We start from the raw sequence: 19,878 nt of genomic DNA, 5'->3' as shown, positions 1-19,878 counted from the left end.
ATCAAATATGCAGTTAATGCAAGACAACCCAAGACTTTGCATGACCTGGAGGCAGCTATACCACCTGAAAGAATTCGTGGCCACATTGACAACTATTACAAAAGACTGCACGCTGTCATTGATGCTAAAGGGGGCAACACACAGTATTAATAACTAAGGGTATGCAGAATTTTGAACAGGGGTCAGGTCATTTTTTTGTTGGTTGCCATGTTTTGTTTTATAATAGTGCCATTCTGTTATAACCTACAGTTGAATTTTAATCCCATAAGAAATAAAATACATGTTTTCTTTACAAATGGTACATACAGTGGATATAAAAAGTCTACATACCCCTAAAATGCCAGGTTCTTGTGATGTAAAAGAATAAGCCAAAGATAAATCATTGCTTTAATGTTGCTGTAGGCCTCTTGGAAGTCTCCCTGACCAGTTTTCTTCTCTTCTTTACATCGATTTTGGAGGAACATCCAGTTCTTGGTAATGTCTCAGTTTTTTCTTGGTAATGTCTCATATTTTCTCCACTTGATGACTGTCTTCACTTTGTTCCATGGTATATCTAATGCATTGGAAATTATTTTGTACCCTTCTCCTGACTGATATTTCTTCAACAATGAGATCCCTTTGATGCTTTGGAAGCTCTCTGAGGACCATGGCTTTTTCTCTGAGATGCAACTAAGAAAATGTTAGGAAAATCCTACTAGAACAGCTGAACTTTATTTGTGATTAATCAGAGTTGCTTTAAATGATGGCAGGTGTGTAATGACATCTATTTAAGATGAGTTTGAATGTGATATACATATACTTTTCATTGCCATTGTTAGAGCTATTGAAAGTTGAAGTTATGTGAATCCTGCATTTCCATACAGGTTGAACGCGCACACTACGATTTGCACTTCAGGGACACCGTAGGTTTCAGCTCTGATACTTCTGTTTCAGCTCCGATACACAGCGGTTTATTTTCTGTGGCTCGTTAATTTTATGCTTGGTTACTATATGTGAAAATAAAGACTGTGCAAAGTCGTATACACTTTTGTAATCACAATGAGACCAATATTGGATTGATTGAATACTTCGTTAAAGAGCTTTTGAGATTTGAAGAATGTCTGTCGAATGTCCAATCTAAAAATAACTTCACCGCAGTGAAAAACGAAATATTTTCTTTCAGGATACATTTTAATACAACACAACGAAGACAATCTACAGCAGAGGAAAACAATAAGTGAGTAATCTGAAACACAAAACAGAAAGAGAGCTAGAGTGTGTTGAAGGACAGATATTACATGTGTTGCAGTGGAGAGGAAGTGGAACTAAATCAGCATAGAGTTGCTGTTGCTCCTAATGTCCCTTCCTCTGCCTTTCCCAGACCCTGAAACAAAGATCAGACTAGAACACATTGTCCTATTTTATCTTTTAGCAGTAGCCTAGGAAACAAGCATGATCCACGCAGGCAGTTTATTTAGGCATCAGATCAAACACAGGGTTCCCCACATTGTATTTCTTTGTCATTTTAATCTGAGTCAGACTTATTGGCAAAAAAAACCTGCCTGCTGTCAAACACTGGATACGGAGTGGCTGCCCTGAGGTGGAACTCTGGATACGGAGTGGCTGCCCTGAGGTGGAACTCTGGATACGGAGTGGCTGCCCTGAGGTGGAACTCTGGAAATGTTTTTAGTCATATAAATCATGTGGTATGCTTGTTGCTGCAATGATTCTCTCTGGGTAACATAGCCTCAATAATGATTCTCTCTGGGGAACATAGCCTCTATAATGATTCTCTCTGGGGAAAATGGCTTCTAAAGCTAGTAAGCAAGTTTTTATATGTAGCACAATTCATTCATCGAAGCAATTCAATGTGCTTTACAAAGAAAAATAAAAAAATATATAAAAATACACTAACATAAAAACAAATACTCAAATGACAACATCAAAACAACATCATAATAATATAAAATAAAATAAGAAAATATAGAAAGAATAAAAATGGGATAAAAACATAGGAAGCTATAAGGCTAAACAGTGTGGTTAAGTGCTCAGTCATAGGCACGTGAAAAGAGAAGTGTTTTTAACCTGGATATAAAAATGGATACTTTTGGGGCACATATAAGATCTTCTGGTAGTTTATTCCAGTTGTGTGCAGCATAACTGCTAAATGCAGCTTCTCCATGTTTAGTTTGGACTCTCGGCTGTACTAGCTGACCTGTGTTCATGGATCTAAGAGCCCTGCTAGGTTTATATCCTTCAAACATATCAGAAATGTTTTCAGGTCCTAAACCCTTCAGAAATGTATAAACTAAAAGCACCACTTTAAAATCTATTCTATAACTGACTGGAAGTCAATGCAAAGATTTAAGAACCGGAGTGATGGGCTCTGCTCTCTTGGTCCTGGTTAACATTCTAGCAGCAGCATTCTGAATGAGCTGCAGTTGTTTTACAGTCTTTTTGGGGAGTCCATTTAAGAGCCCATTACATTTGTCAACCCTACTGGAGATAAAAGCATGAATGAGCTTCTCTTGGTCTTTTTGGGATTCCAGGCCTTTGATTCTGGCTGTATTTTTTAGATGATAGAATGTGGTTTTGGTGACCGCTTTGATATGACTGTTAAATGTGAGGTCTGAGTCTATCAGAACACCAAAATTACACATTTGAGACATGGTTTTAAGTGCCAGAGAATCCAGCTCTTTACTAATACTTGTTCTTTTATTTTTGTTGCCAAACACAATAATCTCTTTTATCTTGGTTTAATTGTAGACATTTTGGTTCATCCTGGTAGTTTTGTGCTCTATACAGTGACACAGAGAGTATATTGAGCTGTTGTCATACGATTCGAGAGCCATATATATTTGAGTATCATCGGCATAGCTGTGGTAGTTAATGTTGTTGTTCTGTAGAATTTGGCCCAGAGGTAGCATATAGAGATTGAACAAAAGCAGTCTGAGAACTGATCCCTGTGGAATGCCGCAAGTCATAGCCACCCTATCAGATTCATGATTACCAATGGTGACAAAGTTACTCCGGCCATCTAGATAAGATCTGAACCAATCAAGTACTGTCCCAGAGAGTCCTACCTAATTTTCCAGCATATCTATAAGTGATCTATGATCTACAGTGTCAAATGCTGCACTGAGATCTAATAGAACCAGAACTGTTATTTTATCTGAATGAGTATTCAGCCATATATAATTTAAAACTTTATTTCAGTACTGTGGTACTGAGGTCGGAATCCTTACTGAAATTGGTCTAAGAGACCGCTTGAGGTCACAAAGTTGCTGAATGATCTTGGCTATGATAGGGAGATTTGATACAGCCCTATAGTTTTTCATTATAGATGTGTCCAGTGTTCGCTTTTTTAATAGGGGCTCAATGGCAGCTGTTTTAGAGACGTTGGGAAAATGCCTGATTGCAGAGACCTATTAACTTTTTGCTGTAGATCCATTGTTATAGAGTTAAAAAATGTTTTAAAAAGGTCTGATGGCAGTGTGTCAAAAAAACATGTGGAAGCTTTAAAATGTTGAATTCTTTGTTTTCTCTCTTTTCGTCAAAACGGTGCGGTAAAGCGAATGCAATACCGCACCCGCTGCTCCGATTCTCTGGCCAATCTTCCGCTCTATTGTCCCCTCACTCGCGAACAAGACCTCGAGATACTTGAACTCCTTTACTTGGGGTAACGCCTCATTCCCTACCCGGAGAAGGCACTCCACTCCTGAGAACCATGGCCTCAGATTTAGAGGTGCTAATCCTCATCCCAACCGCTTTGCACTCGGCTGTGAACCGGTCCAGTGAGTGCTGAAGATCACAGACCGTTGATGCCATCAGGGCCACATCATCCGCAAAAAGCAGCGATGAGATCCCCAGGACACCGAACTGCATCCCCACCCCACCCTGACTACGCCTCGATATCCTGTCCATAAAAGTTACAAACAGGAGTGGTGACAAAGCGCAGCCCTGGCGGAGGCCAACCCCCACCTGGAACGAGTCCTACTTACTACTGAGAACTCGAACACAGCTCTCACTTTGGACGTACATGGATTGGATAGCCCTCAAAAGGTACCTCCTCACCCCATACTCCCGCAGCACCTCCCACAGTTTCTCCCGGGGGACCCGGTCATATGCCGTCTCCAGATCCACAAAACACATGTAGACTGGATGAGCATATTCCCAGGCCCCCTCCAGGATCCTTGCAAGAGTAAAGAGCTGGTCGGTTGTTCCGCGACCAGGACGGAATCCACATTGTTCCTTTTCAATCTGAGGTTCGACTATCTGCCGAACCCTCCTTTCCAGTACCTTTGAGTAGACTTTCCCAGGGAGGCTGAGAAGTGTGATACCCCTGTAATTGGCACACACCCTCTGGTCCCCCTTTTTGAACAGGGGAACCACCACCCTGGTCCGCCACTCCTTAGGCACTTTCCCCGCCTTCCATGCAATGTTGAAGAGGCGTGTCATCCAAGACATCCCCTCCACACCCATTCTGATTATTAATGACTGGTTAATTCCTTCTCCTGATTATTAATAACTAGTTAATTACTCTTCGATATACCACTTTGTCTAAATGTATACTCGGTACGATACACCCCTGTGTCTAAATGTAAACTCTGTACAATACACCCCTGTGCCTAAATGTAGACTCGGTACAAAACACCCCTTTGTCTAAATGCAGACTCAGTACAATACACCCCTTTGTCTAAATATAGACTATTTACAATACACCCCTGTGCCTAAATGTAGACTCGGTACAAAACACCCCTTTGTCTAAATGTAGACTCTGTACGATACACCCCTGTGTCTAAATGCAGACTTGGTACAAGGAAACATTTTTTTTTATCCCCTGCTGATTTATTATGTTTGCCCACTGAAATGATCAGTCTATAATTTTAATTGAACAACGAGAGACAGAATAAAAAAAAATATATAAAAAAAACGCATGTCAAAACTGTTGTAAGTTGATTTGCTATTTAATGAGTGAAATTAGTATTTGACCGCTCTGCAAAACATGACTTAATACTTGGTGGCAAAACCCTTGTTGGCAATCACAGAGGTCAGACATTTCTTGTAGTTGGCCACCAGGTTTGCACACATCTCAGGAGGGATTTTGTCCCATTCCTCTGTGTAGATCTTCTCCAAGTCATTAAGGTTTCGAGGCTGACGTTTGGCAACTTGAACCTTCAGCTGCCTCCACAGATTTTCTGTGGGATCAAGGTCTGGAGACTGGCTAAACCACTCCAGGAGCTTATTGTGTTTTTTGGGTCATTGTCATGCTGGAATACCCATCCGCTACCCATTTTCAGTGCCCTGGCTGAGGGAAGGAGGTTCTCACCCAAGATTTGACGATTATAGCCCTGTCCATCGTCCATTTGATGCGGTGAAGTTATCCTGTCTCCTTAGCAGAAAAACACCCCCAAAGCACAATGTTTCCACCTCCATGTTTGATGGTGGGGATGGTGTTCTTGGGGTCATAGGCAGCATTCCTCCTCCTCCAAACACGGCGAGTTGAGTTGATGCCAAAGAGGTTGAATTTGGTCTCATCTGACCACAACACTTTCACCCAGTTCTCTGAATCATTCAAATGTTCATTGGCAAACTTCCGACTGGCCTGTACATGTGCTTTCTTGAGCAGGGGGCCTTGCAGGCGCTGCTGGATTTCAGTCCATCACGGCATAGTGTGTTACTAATTGTTTTTTTGGTGACTATGGTCCCAGGTGCCTTGATATCATTGACAAGATCCTCCTGTGTAGTTCTGGGCTGATTCCTCACCTTTCTCATGATCATTGCCAGTTCACAAGGTGAGATCTTGCATGGAGCCCCAGACCGAGGGAGATTGGCAGTTCTTTTGTATTTCTTCCATTTGTGAATAATCGCACCAACTGTTGTCACCTTCTCACCAATATGCTTGGCGATGGTCTTGTAGCCCATTCCAGCCTTGTGTAGGTCTACAATCTTGTCCCTGACATCCTTGGACAGCTCTTTGGTTTTGGCCATGGTGGAGAGTTTGGAATTTGATTAATTGATTGCTTCTGTGGACAGGTGTCTTTTATACAGATAACAAGCTGAGATTAGGACCACTCCCTTTAAGAGTGTGCTCCTAATCTCAGCTCGTTACCTGTATAAAAGACACCCGGGAGCCAGAAATATTAATGATTGAGAGGGCATCAAATACTTATTTCACTCAATAAAATCAAATCAATTTATAACATTTTTTACATGTGTTTTTCTGGATTTTTTTGTTGTTATTCTGTCTCTCACTGTTCAAATAAACCTACCATTAAAATTATAGGCTGATAATTTCTTTGTCAGTGGGCAAATGTACAAAATCAGCAGGGGATCAAATAATGTTTTCCCTCACTGTAAATGTAGACTCGGCATGATACACCCCTGTGTCTAAATGTAGACTCAGTACGATACACCCCTGTGTCTAAATGTAGACTCAGTACGATACAACCCCTGTGTCTAAATGTAGACTCAGTACGATACACCCCTGTGTCTAAATGTAGACTCAATACGATAGCAAGCAAGCAAGTTTATTTATGTAGCCCAATTCATACATGCAATGAAATGTGCTTTACAGTGAAAAAACTGCCAGATTGTTACAATTCTCTAGCTCAGCTGTCTCCAGGGGAACTGCATGAACTTCAACACCCTGGTATCTCAATCCTCACATTCCAATGCTAGGATGAACCCGTCAGTCCCTATGTGAGATCATCTTTGCATCAATGTCTTACCCAGCTGTCTCCAGGGGGACATTCCTGCCATGTCTGTACATGCATTTTATATTCATCCTCAATGAATTACAGTTACCATAACTGTTTACTGAACCACCCCGGTATCTCAGTCCTCACGCTCCAGTGCTTGGATAAACTCATCAGTCCTTTTGTGAGGTAATACCCTACATCGATGTCTAAACAGCAGCACAAGAACTTGCATTATCCATCATCAGTAGATTGTTACATTTACACAGAGGTTATTCCTCTGATAGCACCAGAACTTGCATTACGATTGGTAAAAGATAGCAAAAGAAAAAAATTATAAAAAATAAATCAAAAAGAGAAATATTAAATATATAAAATAACAGCATAATAATACAACATAAAAATAAGAAAATACAATACATATACGATAGGCCCCTTTGTCTAAATGTAGACTCAGTACAATACACCCCTTTGTCTAAATGTAGACTCAGTACAATACACCCCTTTGTCTAAATGTAGACTCAGTACAATACATCCCTTTGTCTAAAAGTAGACTCGGTACAATACACCCCTTTGTCTAAATGTAGACTCAGTACAATACACCCCTTTGTCTAAAGAAAAGTCTGATGGCAGTGTGTCGAGACAACGTGTGGAAGCTTTAAAATGTTGAATTCCTTCTTCTAGGAATTTTTTATTAATTGTATTATAATGCAACATAATAACCAAGTTATGTCTTGCTGGTTGTGATGACGGTATAGAGTCCTTGTTAGACTGTGCAGTTCTGATGGTCCGTCTAATACTTATAATAAAGAATAAAGAAATACTCAAATTCATTACATTTCACAGTGGACATGAGTTCTGATGCTATCTGCTTTATTGGGTTTGTAAGCTTGTCGACCATGATAAATAGAGTGCAGGTATTGTTGATATTTTTGTTGATCATTCCCGATAAATGTTGCTGTCTGGCCCTGCGTAACTCATAGTTGAAGCTACCAAGGCTTTGTTTATAGATGTCATAGTGGATCTGAAGTTTAGTTTTCCTCCACTTACGTTCCGCTTTCCTACATTCTCTTTTCAGGGTTCTTACCATCATGGTGGTTCTCCATGGTGTTTTCTGTTTGCTCATAATTTTCTTAACCTTTATCGGTGCAACACGATCCATGACATTCAATATTTTGGCGTTCAATATATCTGACTCAGCACTTATTGTTAGAGAGATAACTATGGGTTCCATAAACTGAGCATTGGTACTCTCATTAATGTACCTGGAACATTTCCTGTGTCACCCTGGAACATTCAGGGTGATAAGTGATTAAAAAAAGACACAGAAATGATCAGACAGGGTCTTAAACCATGACAGAGGAAATATCAAGACCTTTTGAGATAACCAGATCTAGAATGTGGCCTTGAGTGTGTGTACACTCTGTTGAGTGAGATCAAAAGTGTCAAGGAGTGCAAAATAGGTGACGATAACTGACTTTTCCATCAATCGGCTCTGCTTACAAGGTCCGGCAAAAAAAAACTTTGTGCCATGAAATGAAATGGCTTTGGCATTGTAAAGTTCATCTTCAGTCTTGCTCACAATTACTCAATTAATATGACTACTCCAGTTAGTAAGTTAGTAAATACTAGTAAGCTTATTACTGCCTAACATCAAATTTATTTATAAAGCCCTTTTTTTTTTATAAGCTGTTAAAACGGCCAGTGGCAAAAGCCATACAGTTCATAGATACTATTTGTGGTGGAAGTAAATTTAATATGAAACGTCAGTCAGTTTAACACATGCTTATTGGTGTCTAGCGAAATATTTAAACTTGCCGTGGTATTGATGTGCGACAAAATGATCCAAGGTCAAGATGCTATACTGACATTCAGCAAATGTAGAACTTGGCGTAGTGGTTAAAGACACAGCCTCTATATATGGCACCCCCTGGTTTGAATCATTTCTAGTTATATGTCATGGTGCGGTGAGCAGCAGCGCCACCGTGCCATAATTTCTCAAGTTCCCATACCTCACAAACGCATCCCGGACTGTCACATGTTTCCAATCTTCCACACCAGGTCCCAATTTGTATCGCTTGTATGTGTATATATGTTTCCCCTCTGCTCCCCACATTGTGGATCATTGTTGCTGTCGCTGTCAGTGTTGCTGTTTGTAGGTTAATTGGTGAGTGTTGTTTAATGTACTGTTTGAATGTTTATTGTTAAGACGCATGTTGCGCACTTTTATTTCATTCAGTCATTAGTATTGTTTTCTGTTCGTGTTTGGTTTGTTTGTTGAGTATTAAAACCCACAAACGAGATTACAGCCTGCGCCTGGTTCCTAACCAACACTACACCACGTTACAGAATGATCCACCACAACTGGAACCAGCAGGCAGTCCCTCCAGAGAGGGTGTATACCTGGAGGGGCGATTGGGGGTCTGACTCCCTTTCATCGGACGATGATGAAGCGGTCTATGAGAGAGTGGAGTAGGATCCCCTTGGGGAGCAGTGCTGGGGGTTGCCCCAAGACGGGTTCGGGGTGCTGCTGTGGGGCATGGACCAGTACGGAGTGGTCAAGCCCCTCTCCAAAGAACAAGGGGAGCTGGTGAAGGGTCTCCTGCAGGACATGCAGGAGGCAGGAAGGACAGGACGCAGGCGAGGCCGGAGGAAGAAGAGGGCGAGGTGCCCAACGCTCGGTCCCAGGTCCCCCCAGGAAAATTTTAGGGGGGGGCTGAGTGGGTGCCCGAGGGAAGTCCCGACGGCGCCCCCTCTATGTCCGGTGCCTCCTCGACCCCGTGCAGGCTGGCCAGGCTGTAGGCTGGCAATTAGGCGCACACCGCTTCCTGCTCCGCGGCCTTCCGCCGCCCCTGTCCCTGCGCCACGGCGCCGATCGCCCCCTGCTGCATTGGAGCAGCAGCCAGCGCCTCCTACCTGCCAGCAGCAGCAGTCAGCACCCCCTGCTGCATTGGAGCAGCAGCCAGCGCCTCCTACCTGCCAGCAGCAGCAGTCAGCACCCCCTGCTGCATTGGAGCAGCAGCCAGCGCCTCCTTCCCGCCTGAGGCCGAGGAGGAGTGGCCTGCACCGCCTGAGGCCGAGGAGGAGTGGCCTGCACCGCCTGAGGCCGAGGAGGAGTGGCCTGCACCGCCTGAGGCCGAGGAGGAGTGGCCTGCACCGCCTGAGGCCGAGGAGGAGTGGCCTGCACCGCCTGAGGCCGAGGAGGAGTGGCCTGCACCGCCTGAGGCCGAGGAGGAGTGGCCTGCACCGCCTGAGGCCGAGGAGGAGTGGCCTGCACCGCCTGAGGCCGAGGAGGAGTGGCCTGCACCGCCTGAGGCCGAGGAGTGGCCTGCACCGCCTGAGCTTGCCGGGGTTTGGCCGCCACCGCCCTCTCCTGTCCCGGCCGCCCCGGCGCCCTCTCCTGTCCCGGCCGCCCCGGCGCCCTCTCCTGTCCCGGCCGCCCCGGCGCCCTCTCCTGTCCCGGCCGCCCCGGCGCCCTCTCCTGTCCCGGCCGCCCCGGCGCCCTCTCCTGTCCCGGCCGCCCCGGCCCCTCCTTCGGCTCTTCCGGCTACCGACCCACCGTTCGGCTCTTCCCGGCTACCGACCCACTGTCGGCTCTTCCGGCTACCGACCCACCGTCGGCTCTCCCGGCCCCTGACCCTCCGCCGGCTACCGACCCACCGTCGGCTCTCTCGGCCCCTGACCCTCCGCCGGCTACCGACCCACCGTCGGCTCTCCCGGCCCCTGACCCTCCGCCGGCTCCTGATCTTCAGCCGGTTCTGCCTCCCCGGCCTGACCCGACGGCTCCGCCACCCTGGTTAGTCTCGGCCGTTCCGCCCCCTCGGCGGGTTTTTGCTGATGGGGGTACTGCGCTGCCCCGCCCCCCCTCCCTTGGGCTGGGGTTCGTTTTTGCTGATGGGGGTACTGCGCTGCCCCGCCCCCCCTCCCTTGGGCTGGGGTTCGTCTTGGCCCGTCCGGTGGCCGGGCCTTTGGGGGGGGGGTACTGTCATGGTGCGGTGAGCAGCAGCGCCACCGTGCCATAATTTCTCAAGTTCCCATACCTCACAAACGCATCCCGGACTGTCACATGTTTCCAATCTTCCACACCAGGTCCCAAATTGTATCGTTTGTATGTATATATGTTTCCCCTCTGCTCCCCACATTGTGGATCATTGTTGCTGTCGCTGTCAGTGTTGCTGTTTGTAGGTTAATCGGTGAGTGTTGTTTAATGTACTGTTTGAATGTTTATTGTTAAGACGCATGTTGCGCACTTATTTCATTCAGTCATTAGTATTGTTTTCCGTTCGTGTTTGGTTTGTTTGTTGAGTATTAAAACCCACAAACGAGATTACTGCCTGCGCCTGGTTCCTAACCAACACTACACCACGACGAGTCGTTACATTATAGGCCATCTGAACTAAGCCTTCCTGGTTAATTTTCTGGTTTAGCATTACACAACTTTTCCAGTCTTTCCTGTTGCCTCTGTCCCAACTTTTTTGAAACGTTCTGCTTGCATCAAATTCAAAATGGGAATATATTTTTCAAGAATCAATAAAATGTCTCAGTTTCAACATTTGATATGTTGTCTTTGTAATATTTTCGATTGAATAGATGTTTTAAATGATTTGACATTTTATACAGCGTCCCAACTTTTTGTTTGTCTGTGAAGACTGATCAGTCTATGGAACTTCCCATTTTGTTTAATGAGGAAAACTTTGCTACTTAAGACAAGTTTGAACCCTGAATGCTGATTGGCTGTCAGTTGTGGTTTGTGAGACCGTATACCATGGCTATAACATCACATCACTTTTTACTGCTCTAATTATGTTGGTAATCACTTTATAACAAAATAATGCATCTTGGGTGTGTGATATATTGCCAATATACCATGTGTAAGCCCTGTCCAGGCACTCCACCATTCATTACACTTAGGAACAGCTCTTAGTCTGGATATATTGGCCATATACCACACCCCCTCATGCCTTATTACCTATAGGACAATGCTCAAGAGCACTGCTTTTCTAAATCTTCTGGTTAATTTAACAGAATCCATCAGAAGAGACCAGTTTCCTCTGTTCCCAGCTGTCTGTCCATGAAGACTGATCAGTCTATGGAACCTCCCATTTTGTTTAAAGACAGATGTTCTCACTGAAGAAAGGTAAGTGTATTCAGGTTTCCTGTGGCTCCAAGGTCATTTTGAACTGGACTGTAGAACTAAGTCTTTTGGTTAATTTAACAGAGTCCATCAGAAGAGACCAGTTTCCCCTGTTCCCAGCTGTCTTTCAATGAAGACTGATAAGTCTATGGAACCTCCCATTTTGTTTAAAGACAGAGATGTTCTCACTGAAGAAAGGCAAGTGTATTCAGGTTTCCTGTAGCTCCAAGGTCATTTTGAACTGAGCTGTTGAACTAAGTCTTTTGGTTAATTTAACAGAGTCCATCAGAAGAGACCAGTTTCCCCTGTTCCCAGCTGTCTTTCAATGAAGACTGATAAGTCAATGGAACCTCCCATTTTGTTTAAAGACAGAGATGTTCTCCTTGAAGAAAGGCAAGTGTATTCAGGTTTCCTGTAGTTCCAAGGTCATTTTGAACTGAGCTGTTGAAATAAGTCTTCTGGTTAATTTAACAGAGTCCATCAGAAGAGACCAGTTTCCCCTGTTCCCAGCTGTCTGTCCATGAAGACTGATCAGTCAATGGAACCTCCCATTTTGTTTAAAGACAGAGATGTTCTCACTGAAGAAAGGCAAGTGTATTCAGGTTTCCTGTAGCTCCAAGGTCATTTTGAACTGAGCTGTTGAACTAAGTCTTTTGGTTAATTTAACAGAGTCCATCAGAAGAGACCAGTTTCCCCTGTTCCCAGCTGTCTGTCCATGAAGACTGATCAGTCAATGGAACCTCCCATTTTGTTTAAAGACAGAGATGTTCTCACTGAAGAAAGGCAAGTGTATTCAGGTTTCCTGTATCTCCAAGGTCATTTTGAACTGAGCTGTTGAACTAAGTCTTTTGGTTAATTTAACAGAGTCCATCAGAAGAGACCAGTTTCCCCTGTTCCCAGCTGTCTTTCAATGAAGACTGATAAGTCTATGGAACCTCCCATTTTGTTTAAAGACAGAGATGTTCTCACTGAAGAAAGGTAAGTGTATTCAGGTTTCCTGTGGCTCCAAGGTCATTTTGAACTGGACTGTAGAACTAAGTCTTTTGGTTAATTTAACAGAGTCCATCAGAAGAGACCAGTTTCCCCTGTTCCCAGCTGTCTTTCAATGAAGACTGATAAGTCAATGGAACCTCCCATTTTGTTTAAAGACAGAGATGTTCTCACTGAAGAAAGACAAGTGTATTCAGGTTTCCTGTAGCTCCAAGGTCATTTTGAACTGAGCTGTTGAACTAAGCCTTTTGGTTAATTTAACAGAGTCCATCAGAAGAGACCAGTTTCCCCTGTTCCCAGCTGTCTGTCCATGAAGACTGATCAGTCAATGGAACCTCCCATTTTGTTTAAAGACAGAGATGTTCTCACTGAAGAAAGGCAAGTGTATTCAGGTTTCCTGTATCTCCAAGGTCATTTTGAACTGAGCTGTTGAACTAAGTCTTTTGGTTAATTTAACAGAGTCCATCAGAAGAGACCAGTTTCCCCTGTTCCCAGCTGTCTTTCAATGAAGACTGATAAGTCTATGGAACCTCCCATTTTGTTTAAAGACAGAGATGTTCTCACTGAAGAAAGGTAAGTGTATTCAGGTTTCCTGTGGCTCCAAGGTCATTTTGAACTGGACTGTAGAACTAAGTCTTTTGGTTAATTTAACAGAGTCCATCAGAAGAGACCAGTTTCCCCTGTTCCCAGCTGTCTTTCAATGAAGACTGATAAGTCAATGGAACCTCCCATTTTGTTTAAAGACAGAGATGTTCTCACTGAAGAAAGACAAGTGTATTCAGGTTTCCTGTAGCTCCAAGGTCATTTTGAACTGAGCTGTTGAACTAAGCCTTTTGGTTAATTTAACAGAGTCCATCAGAAGAGACCAGTTTCCCCTGTTCCCAGCTGTCTGTCCATGAAGACTGATCAGTCAATGGAACCTCCCATTTTGTTTAAAGACAGAGATGTTCTCACTGAAGAAAGGCAAGTGTATTCAGGTTTCCTGTATCTCCAAGGTCATTTTGAACTGAGCTGTTGAACTAAGTCTTTTGGTTAATTTAACAGAGTCCATCAGAAGAGACCAGTTTCCCCTGTTCCCAGCTGTCTTTCAATGAAGACTGATAAGTCTATGGAACCTCCCATTTTGTTTAAAGACAGAGATGTTCTCACTGAAGAAAGGTAAGTGTATTCAGGTTTCCTGTGGCTCCAAGGTCATTTTGAACTGGACTGTAGAACTAAGTCTTTTGGTTAATTTAACAGAGTCCATCAGAAGAGACCAGTTTCCCCTGTTCCCAGCTGTCTTTCAATGAAGACTGATAAGTCAATGGAACCTCCCATTTTGTTTAAAGACAGAGATGTTCTCACTGAAGAAAGGCAAGTGTATTCAGGTTTCCTGTAGCTCCAAGGTCATTTTGAACTGAGCTGTTGAACTAAGCCTTTTGGTTAATTTAACAGAGTCCATCAGAAGAGACCAGTTTCCCCTGTTCCCAGCTGTCTGTCCATGAAGACTGATCAGTCAATGGAACCTCCCATTTTGTTTAAAGACAGAGATGTTCTCACTGAAGAAAGGCAAGTGTATTCAGGTTTCCTGTATCTCCAAGGTCATTTTGAACTGAGCTGTTGAACTAAGTCTTTTGGTTAATTTAACAGAGTCCATCAGAAGAGACCAGTTTCCCCTGTTCCCAGCTGTCTTTCAATGAAGACTGATAAGTCTATGGAACCTCCCATTTTGTTTAAAGACAGAGATGTTCTCACTGAAGAAAGGTAAGTGTATTCAGGTTTCCTGTGGCTCCAAGGTCATTTTGAACTGGACTGTAGAACTAAGTCTTTTGGTTAATTTAACAGAGTCCATCAGAAGAGACCAGTTTCCCCTGTTCCCAGCTGTCTTTCAATGAAGACTGATAAGTCAATGGAACCTCCCATTTTGTTTAAAGACAGAGATGTTCTCACTGAAGAAAGACAAGTGTATTCAGGTTTCCTGTAGCTCCAAGGTCATTTTGAACTGAGCTGTTGAACTAAGCCTTTTGGTTAATTTAACAGAGTCCATCAGAAGAGACCAGTTTCCCCTGTTCCCAGCTGTCTGTCCATGAAGACTGATCGGTCTATGGAACCTCCCATTTTGTTTAAAGACAGAGATGTTCTCACTGAAGAAAGACAAGTGTATTCAGGTTTCCTGTAGCTCCAAGGTCATTTTGAACTGAGCTGTTGAACTAAGTCTTTTGGTTAATTTAACAGAGTCCATCAGAAGAGACCAGTTTCCCCTGTTCCCAGCTGTCTGTCCATGAAGACTGATCGGTCTATGGAACCTCCCATTTTGTTTAAAGACAGAGATGTTCTCACTGAAGAAAGGCAAGTGTATTCAGGATTCCTGTAGCTCCAAGGTTTTTTTGAACTGGACTGTAGAACTAAGTCTTCTCGTTAATTTAACAGAGTCCATCAGAAGAGACCAGTTTCCCCTGTTCTCAGTTGTCTTTCAAAGAAGACTGATCAGTCTATGGAACCTCCCATTTTGTTTAAAGACAGAGATGTTCTCACTGAAGAAAGGCAAGTGTATTCAGGTTTCCTGTAGCTCCAAGGTCATTTTGGTTAAACTGAAGAAATCAGTTTTTCCCTGTTCACAGGTTAGGGTTATTAGATTAAAATGTTACTGGTAGTCAGTAGATAAAATGTAGAGCACCTAAAGAAATACAAAGGTTTTGGGTCACTTTGAAAAATCCAGAAGTTGCCTCTTCATTGTTGACGTGGAGGGTGGTGTTCTACCGATACAAATTAATAAAGCTTTGTGAAATCTGAGCATTAATAATTTAGTATTTACTCATTGGAAGTCAATGTGACTAGATAATGAGAACAACAGAAATATCTGTGTTTAGATTATCTCTATGTAGGTTGCGCTCTGATAACCACAGGAATGTTTATATTGACCATCTGGCCTGGGGGTTACTGTTTTCTGATCTTTGCTAGGTAGACAGGTGTGTCCTCTTGCTCAGTTGTGCACCGGAGCCTCCCACGCCTCTTTCTATTCTGGTTAGAGTCAGTTTGTGCTGTTCAATGAAGGTAGGAGTACACAAACTTTTCAGAGATTTTCAGTTTCATGGAAATTTCTCACATGGAATAGCCTTCATTTCCCAGAACAAGAATTGACTGACAAGTGTCAGAAGAAAGGTTTTTGACAATTTGAGCTTGAAATCGAACCCACAAAAGCTGATGCTGTAGATACTAAACTAGAACTGAACTAAAGAAGGCCAGTTTTATTGCTTCTTTATTCAGCACAACAGTTTTCAATATTGCTAACATAATCGCAAAAGGGCTTTCTAATGATCAATTAAGCCTTTTAAAAGGATTTACTTTGTGTATTAGCAAACACAATGTGCCATTGGAACACAGGACTGATGGTTGCTGATAATGGGTCACTGTACGCTTATGTAGATATTCAATAAATAATCTGCCATTTTCAGCTACAATAGTCATTTACAAAAGTAACAATGTCTATACTATATTAGTGATTAATTTGATGTTATTTTAACAAAAAAAGAGCTTTTCTTTAAAAAACAAGGACATTTCCAGGTGACCCCAAACTTTTGAATAGTAGTCTAACAAAGACTAATTTATTGAAAAGGAATTCCCAATTTCAGACACATAGCAATAATAATACTCCAAAAGTATTTTAAAACGGTACATTATCATTTCCATTTTTGTATTCCAAAATCTTTACGGAGTTGTGGAAACAAGCTTTATTGAGGATGTTCATTTGTTTTGTGTATTGAAGCTGTTCTGTGTGTTTTTTTTAAAGGTGTGTGTATTTTATCTGTAAGTTGAGTCATCTTTTTTTTCGCTCAGAGACCAACAGGACAGACCAATTTCGGATATACCTAGTGTTGAGGACTTGAAAGACCATCAACATGGCAAGACATTTCTTGACTCTACTGATCATAGTACTATGATCTGCCAACAGAAACTAAAGTTTGATCTGAAGAATAGGTTTAAACTGTTTAGAGGGATAGCTCAAACACAAAAGCCGATACTGCTTAATGACATCTACACAGAGCTCTACATCACAGAGTCTGGAAGTGGAGAGGTCAGTAATGAACATGAGGTGAGACAGATTGAGAAAGCATCCAGACGACCAGCCACACAAGCGATGTCTATCAAATGTAACGACATCTTTAAACCTTTGCCAGGACAAGACAAACCTATCAGAACTGTGTTGACAAAGGGAGTTGCTGGCATTGGAAAAACTGTATCTGTGCAAAAGTTCATTCTTGACTGGGCTGATAAAAATGCCAATCAGGATATCCAGTTCATATTTCCACTTCCTTTTCGGGAATTTAATATGATGAATGGGAAGGCCAGCTTGATGGATGTTCTTCATCACTTCTTTTTGAAAACCAAAGAATCTGGAATTTTCAACTTTGAAGAGTTGAAAGTTCTTTTTGTTTTTGATGGTCTGGATGAGTGTCGACTTCCTCTCGACTTCAAGAACAACGAGAGCTGTTCTGATGTCACAGAGTCAATGGCAGTGGACAGGCTGCTGACAAACATTATCCTGGGGAATTTGCTTCCCTCTGCTCTTCTCTGGATAACCTCCCGTCCTGCAGCAGCCAATCGGATCCCCCCTGATTGTGTTGACCAGGTAACAGAGGTACAAGGTTTTAATGACTCACAGAAGGAGGAGTATTTTAAGAAGAAAATCAGTATTAAGAACCTGGCCTTAAAAATTATAAGTCAAATAAAGTCATCAAGGAGTCTCCACATCATGTGTCACATACCAGTCTTCTGCTGGATCTCTGCTGAAGTTCTAGAGAGAATCTTAAGCTCTTCTAAGAGGGGACAGTTGCCAAAAACCTTGACTGTGATGTACTTACACTTTGTGATATTTCAGAACAAACAGATGAATGAGAAGTATCAGAGAAAAGAGGAGACAGATGCACTCTTGGACGAAGAGAGCATCATGGCCCTGGGAAAACTCGCATTCCAACAGCTGGAGAAAGGCAACCTGATCTTCTATGAAGAGGACCTGAAGGAGAGTGGAATTGATGTCAATGAAGCATCAGTGTATTCAGGAGTGTGCACACAGATCTTCAAAGAGGAATGTGGGCTCAACCAGCACAAGTTGTACTGTTTTGTTCATCTGACCATCCAAGAGTTTCTGGCTGCTTTATATGTGTTTCTCACATTTATCAACAAGAATATAAACCTACTGGATGAACCAACACTTAAAGGAAAACCAGAAATCAGCCTCTTCAAGTGTGCTGTGGACCGTTCCTTACGGAGTGTTAATGGACACCTGGATCTTTTCCTCCGATTCCTTCTGGGTTTGTCACTGGAGGCCAATCAGTCTCTCATACGACGCCATCTGACACAGACAGGAAGCAACTCACAGACCAATAAAGAAACAGCTGAGTACATCAAAGAGAAGCTCAATGAGAATCCCCCTCCAGAGAGATGCATCAATCTGTTTCACTGTCTGAATGAGCTTAATGAGGGTTCTCTAGTGAAGGAGATTCAAAGTCATGTGAAGTCAAAAAGGCACACCAGAATACCATTCTCAGATTCAGAGTGGTCAGCTTTGGTGTTTGTTTTGATGACTTCAGAAAAGGAGCTGGATGTGTTTGATCTGAAGAAATACTACAAATCAGAGGAATGTCTCCGTGGGCTTCTACCAGTGGTCAAAGCCTCTAGAACAGCCCTGTAAGTACAGAAGATAGATACATTATTTGGAAACTAGGTTGTGTATTTATGCACTTATACACCCCAGTATCAAACTTACCTAGAGTGGGAAATATAACACAGCTAAAACTGTTTTTGATTTTGTGGTGCACCAAAGAATAATTCTAGCACATTTGTTAATTATTTCACATTGTAGCAACTGATAATTGGTCAACAATAAAAAGATGAAGTGCTCCGCCACTGATTTTGGAGAAAGCTAAATGTTATATTGTGTTTTATTGATCCAAATCTGCCCTGTCAGTAACACATTTGTACATTTGTTCCAACCCTCAACATGCATCTTCTCTAGGCTGAATGGATGCAACCTGTCAGAGAGATCCTGTGAATCATTGGCCACTGTTCTTAGTGTAACTACCTCCTGTCTGAGAGAGCTGGACTTGAGTATCAATGACCTGCAGGATTCAGGATTAATGTTTCTCTCTGCTGGACTGTCAAGCCCTCAATGTAAGCTGGAGACACTGAGGTCAGTCCTACAAGGTCTGCCAGTTCTGGCATTTATGTTGGTTTCAGCTGCTTCTGGAGGTTTTACCCATTTCTCTCTCACATTTTTTCCAGACATGACTTGCATATATAATTCTTGAACATTGAACCCGAGTGTCATGCTATGTTGAGTGTCAAGGCTCTCAGAGCCCCAGTGCCATGTAGCAGGATTTCTTAGAAACAATGGTTTTCTTCCACTTCAATAACACATTTAAGTGGTCTCTCTAAAAATAAAATACAGTTCAACATGCACATGTGAACCACAGAGTAATGGTATGTTATCAAACCGTTTGGTACTCCCCCTACAGTTCAACATGCACATGTGAACCAGAGTAATGGTATGTTATCAAACCGTTTGGTACTCCCCCTACAGTTCAACTTGCACATGTGAACCACAGAGTAATGGTATGTTATCAAACCGTTTGGTACTCCCCCTACAGTTCAACATGCACATGTGAACCACAGAGTAATGGTATGTTATCAAACCGTTTGGTACTCCCCCTACAGTTCAACTTGCACATGTGAACCACAGAGTAATGGTATGTTATCAAACCGTTTGGTACTCCCCCTACAGTTCAACATGCACATGTGAACTACAGAGTAATGGTATGTTATCAAACCGTTTGGTACTCCCCCTACAGTTCAACTTGCACATGTGAACCACAGAGTAATGGTATGTTATCAAACCGTTTGGTACTCCCCCTACAGTTCAACATGCACATGTGAACTACAGAGTAATGGTATGTTATCAAACCGTTTGGTACTCCCCCTACAGTTCAACTTGCACATGTGAACCGCAGAGTAAAACATGCTTATTGTGCTGCAGAATACACACACGTTGTGGAATCAGATCCACAGAACCAGACGTGTAGCTTGTGAACAGGTAAGGCA

The 19,878-nt window shown here is 42.8% G+C and overlaps 1 protein-coding gene across 6 annotated transcripts in view; it reads left to right on the top strand.

The window, feature by feature from the left end:
- Window positions 1-940: 940 nt before the first annotated feature.
- Window positions 941-19,878, top strand: part of LOC105006187 (protein NLRC3) — a 36,184-nt gene continuing 17,246 nt past the window's right edge. For 2 of the 6 annotated variants that reach the window (XM_034293345.1, XM_034293347.1), the window contains exons 1-6: window positions 14,357-14,544; window positions 14,626-14,932; window positions 15,014-15,129; window positions 15,211-15,324; window positions 16,618-18,468; window positions 18,797-18,970. In XM_034293345.1, coding sequence (XP_034149236.1) covers window positions 14,867-14,932; window positions 15,014-15,129; window positions 15,211-15,324; window positions 16,618-18,468; window positions 18,797-18,970 — 2,321 coding nt within the window. In that variant the 5' untranslated portion in view covers window positions 14,357-14,544; window positions 14,626-14,866. Of the gene's footprint in view, window positions 1,217-11,702; window positions 11,815-14,356; window positions 18,469-18,796; window positions 18,971-19,878 lie in introns of those variants that run through there. The other 4 variants (XM_029120987.2, XM_029120985.2, XM_034293346.1 and 1 more) reach the window with 4 other exon arrangements.

Source organism: Esox lucius, chromosome 7 (genome assembly GCF_011004845.1).
Source record: "Esox lucius isolate fEsoLuc1 chromosome 7, fEsoLuc1.pri, whole genome shotgun sequence".
Lineage (NCBI taxonomy): Eukaryota > Metazoa > Chordata > Actinopteri > Esociformes > Esocidae > Esox > Esox lucius.
This window is presented reverse-complemented; position numbering and strand designations above follow the sequence as displayed.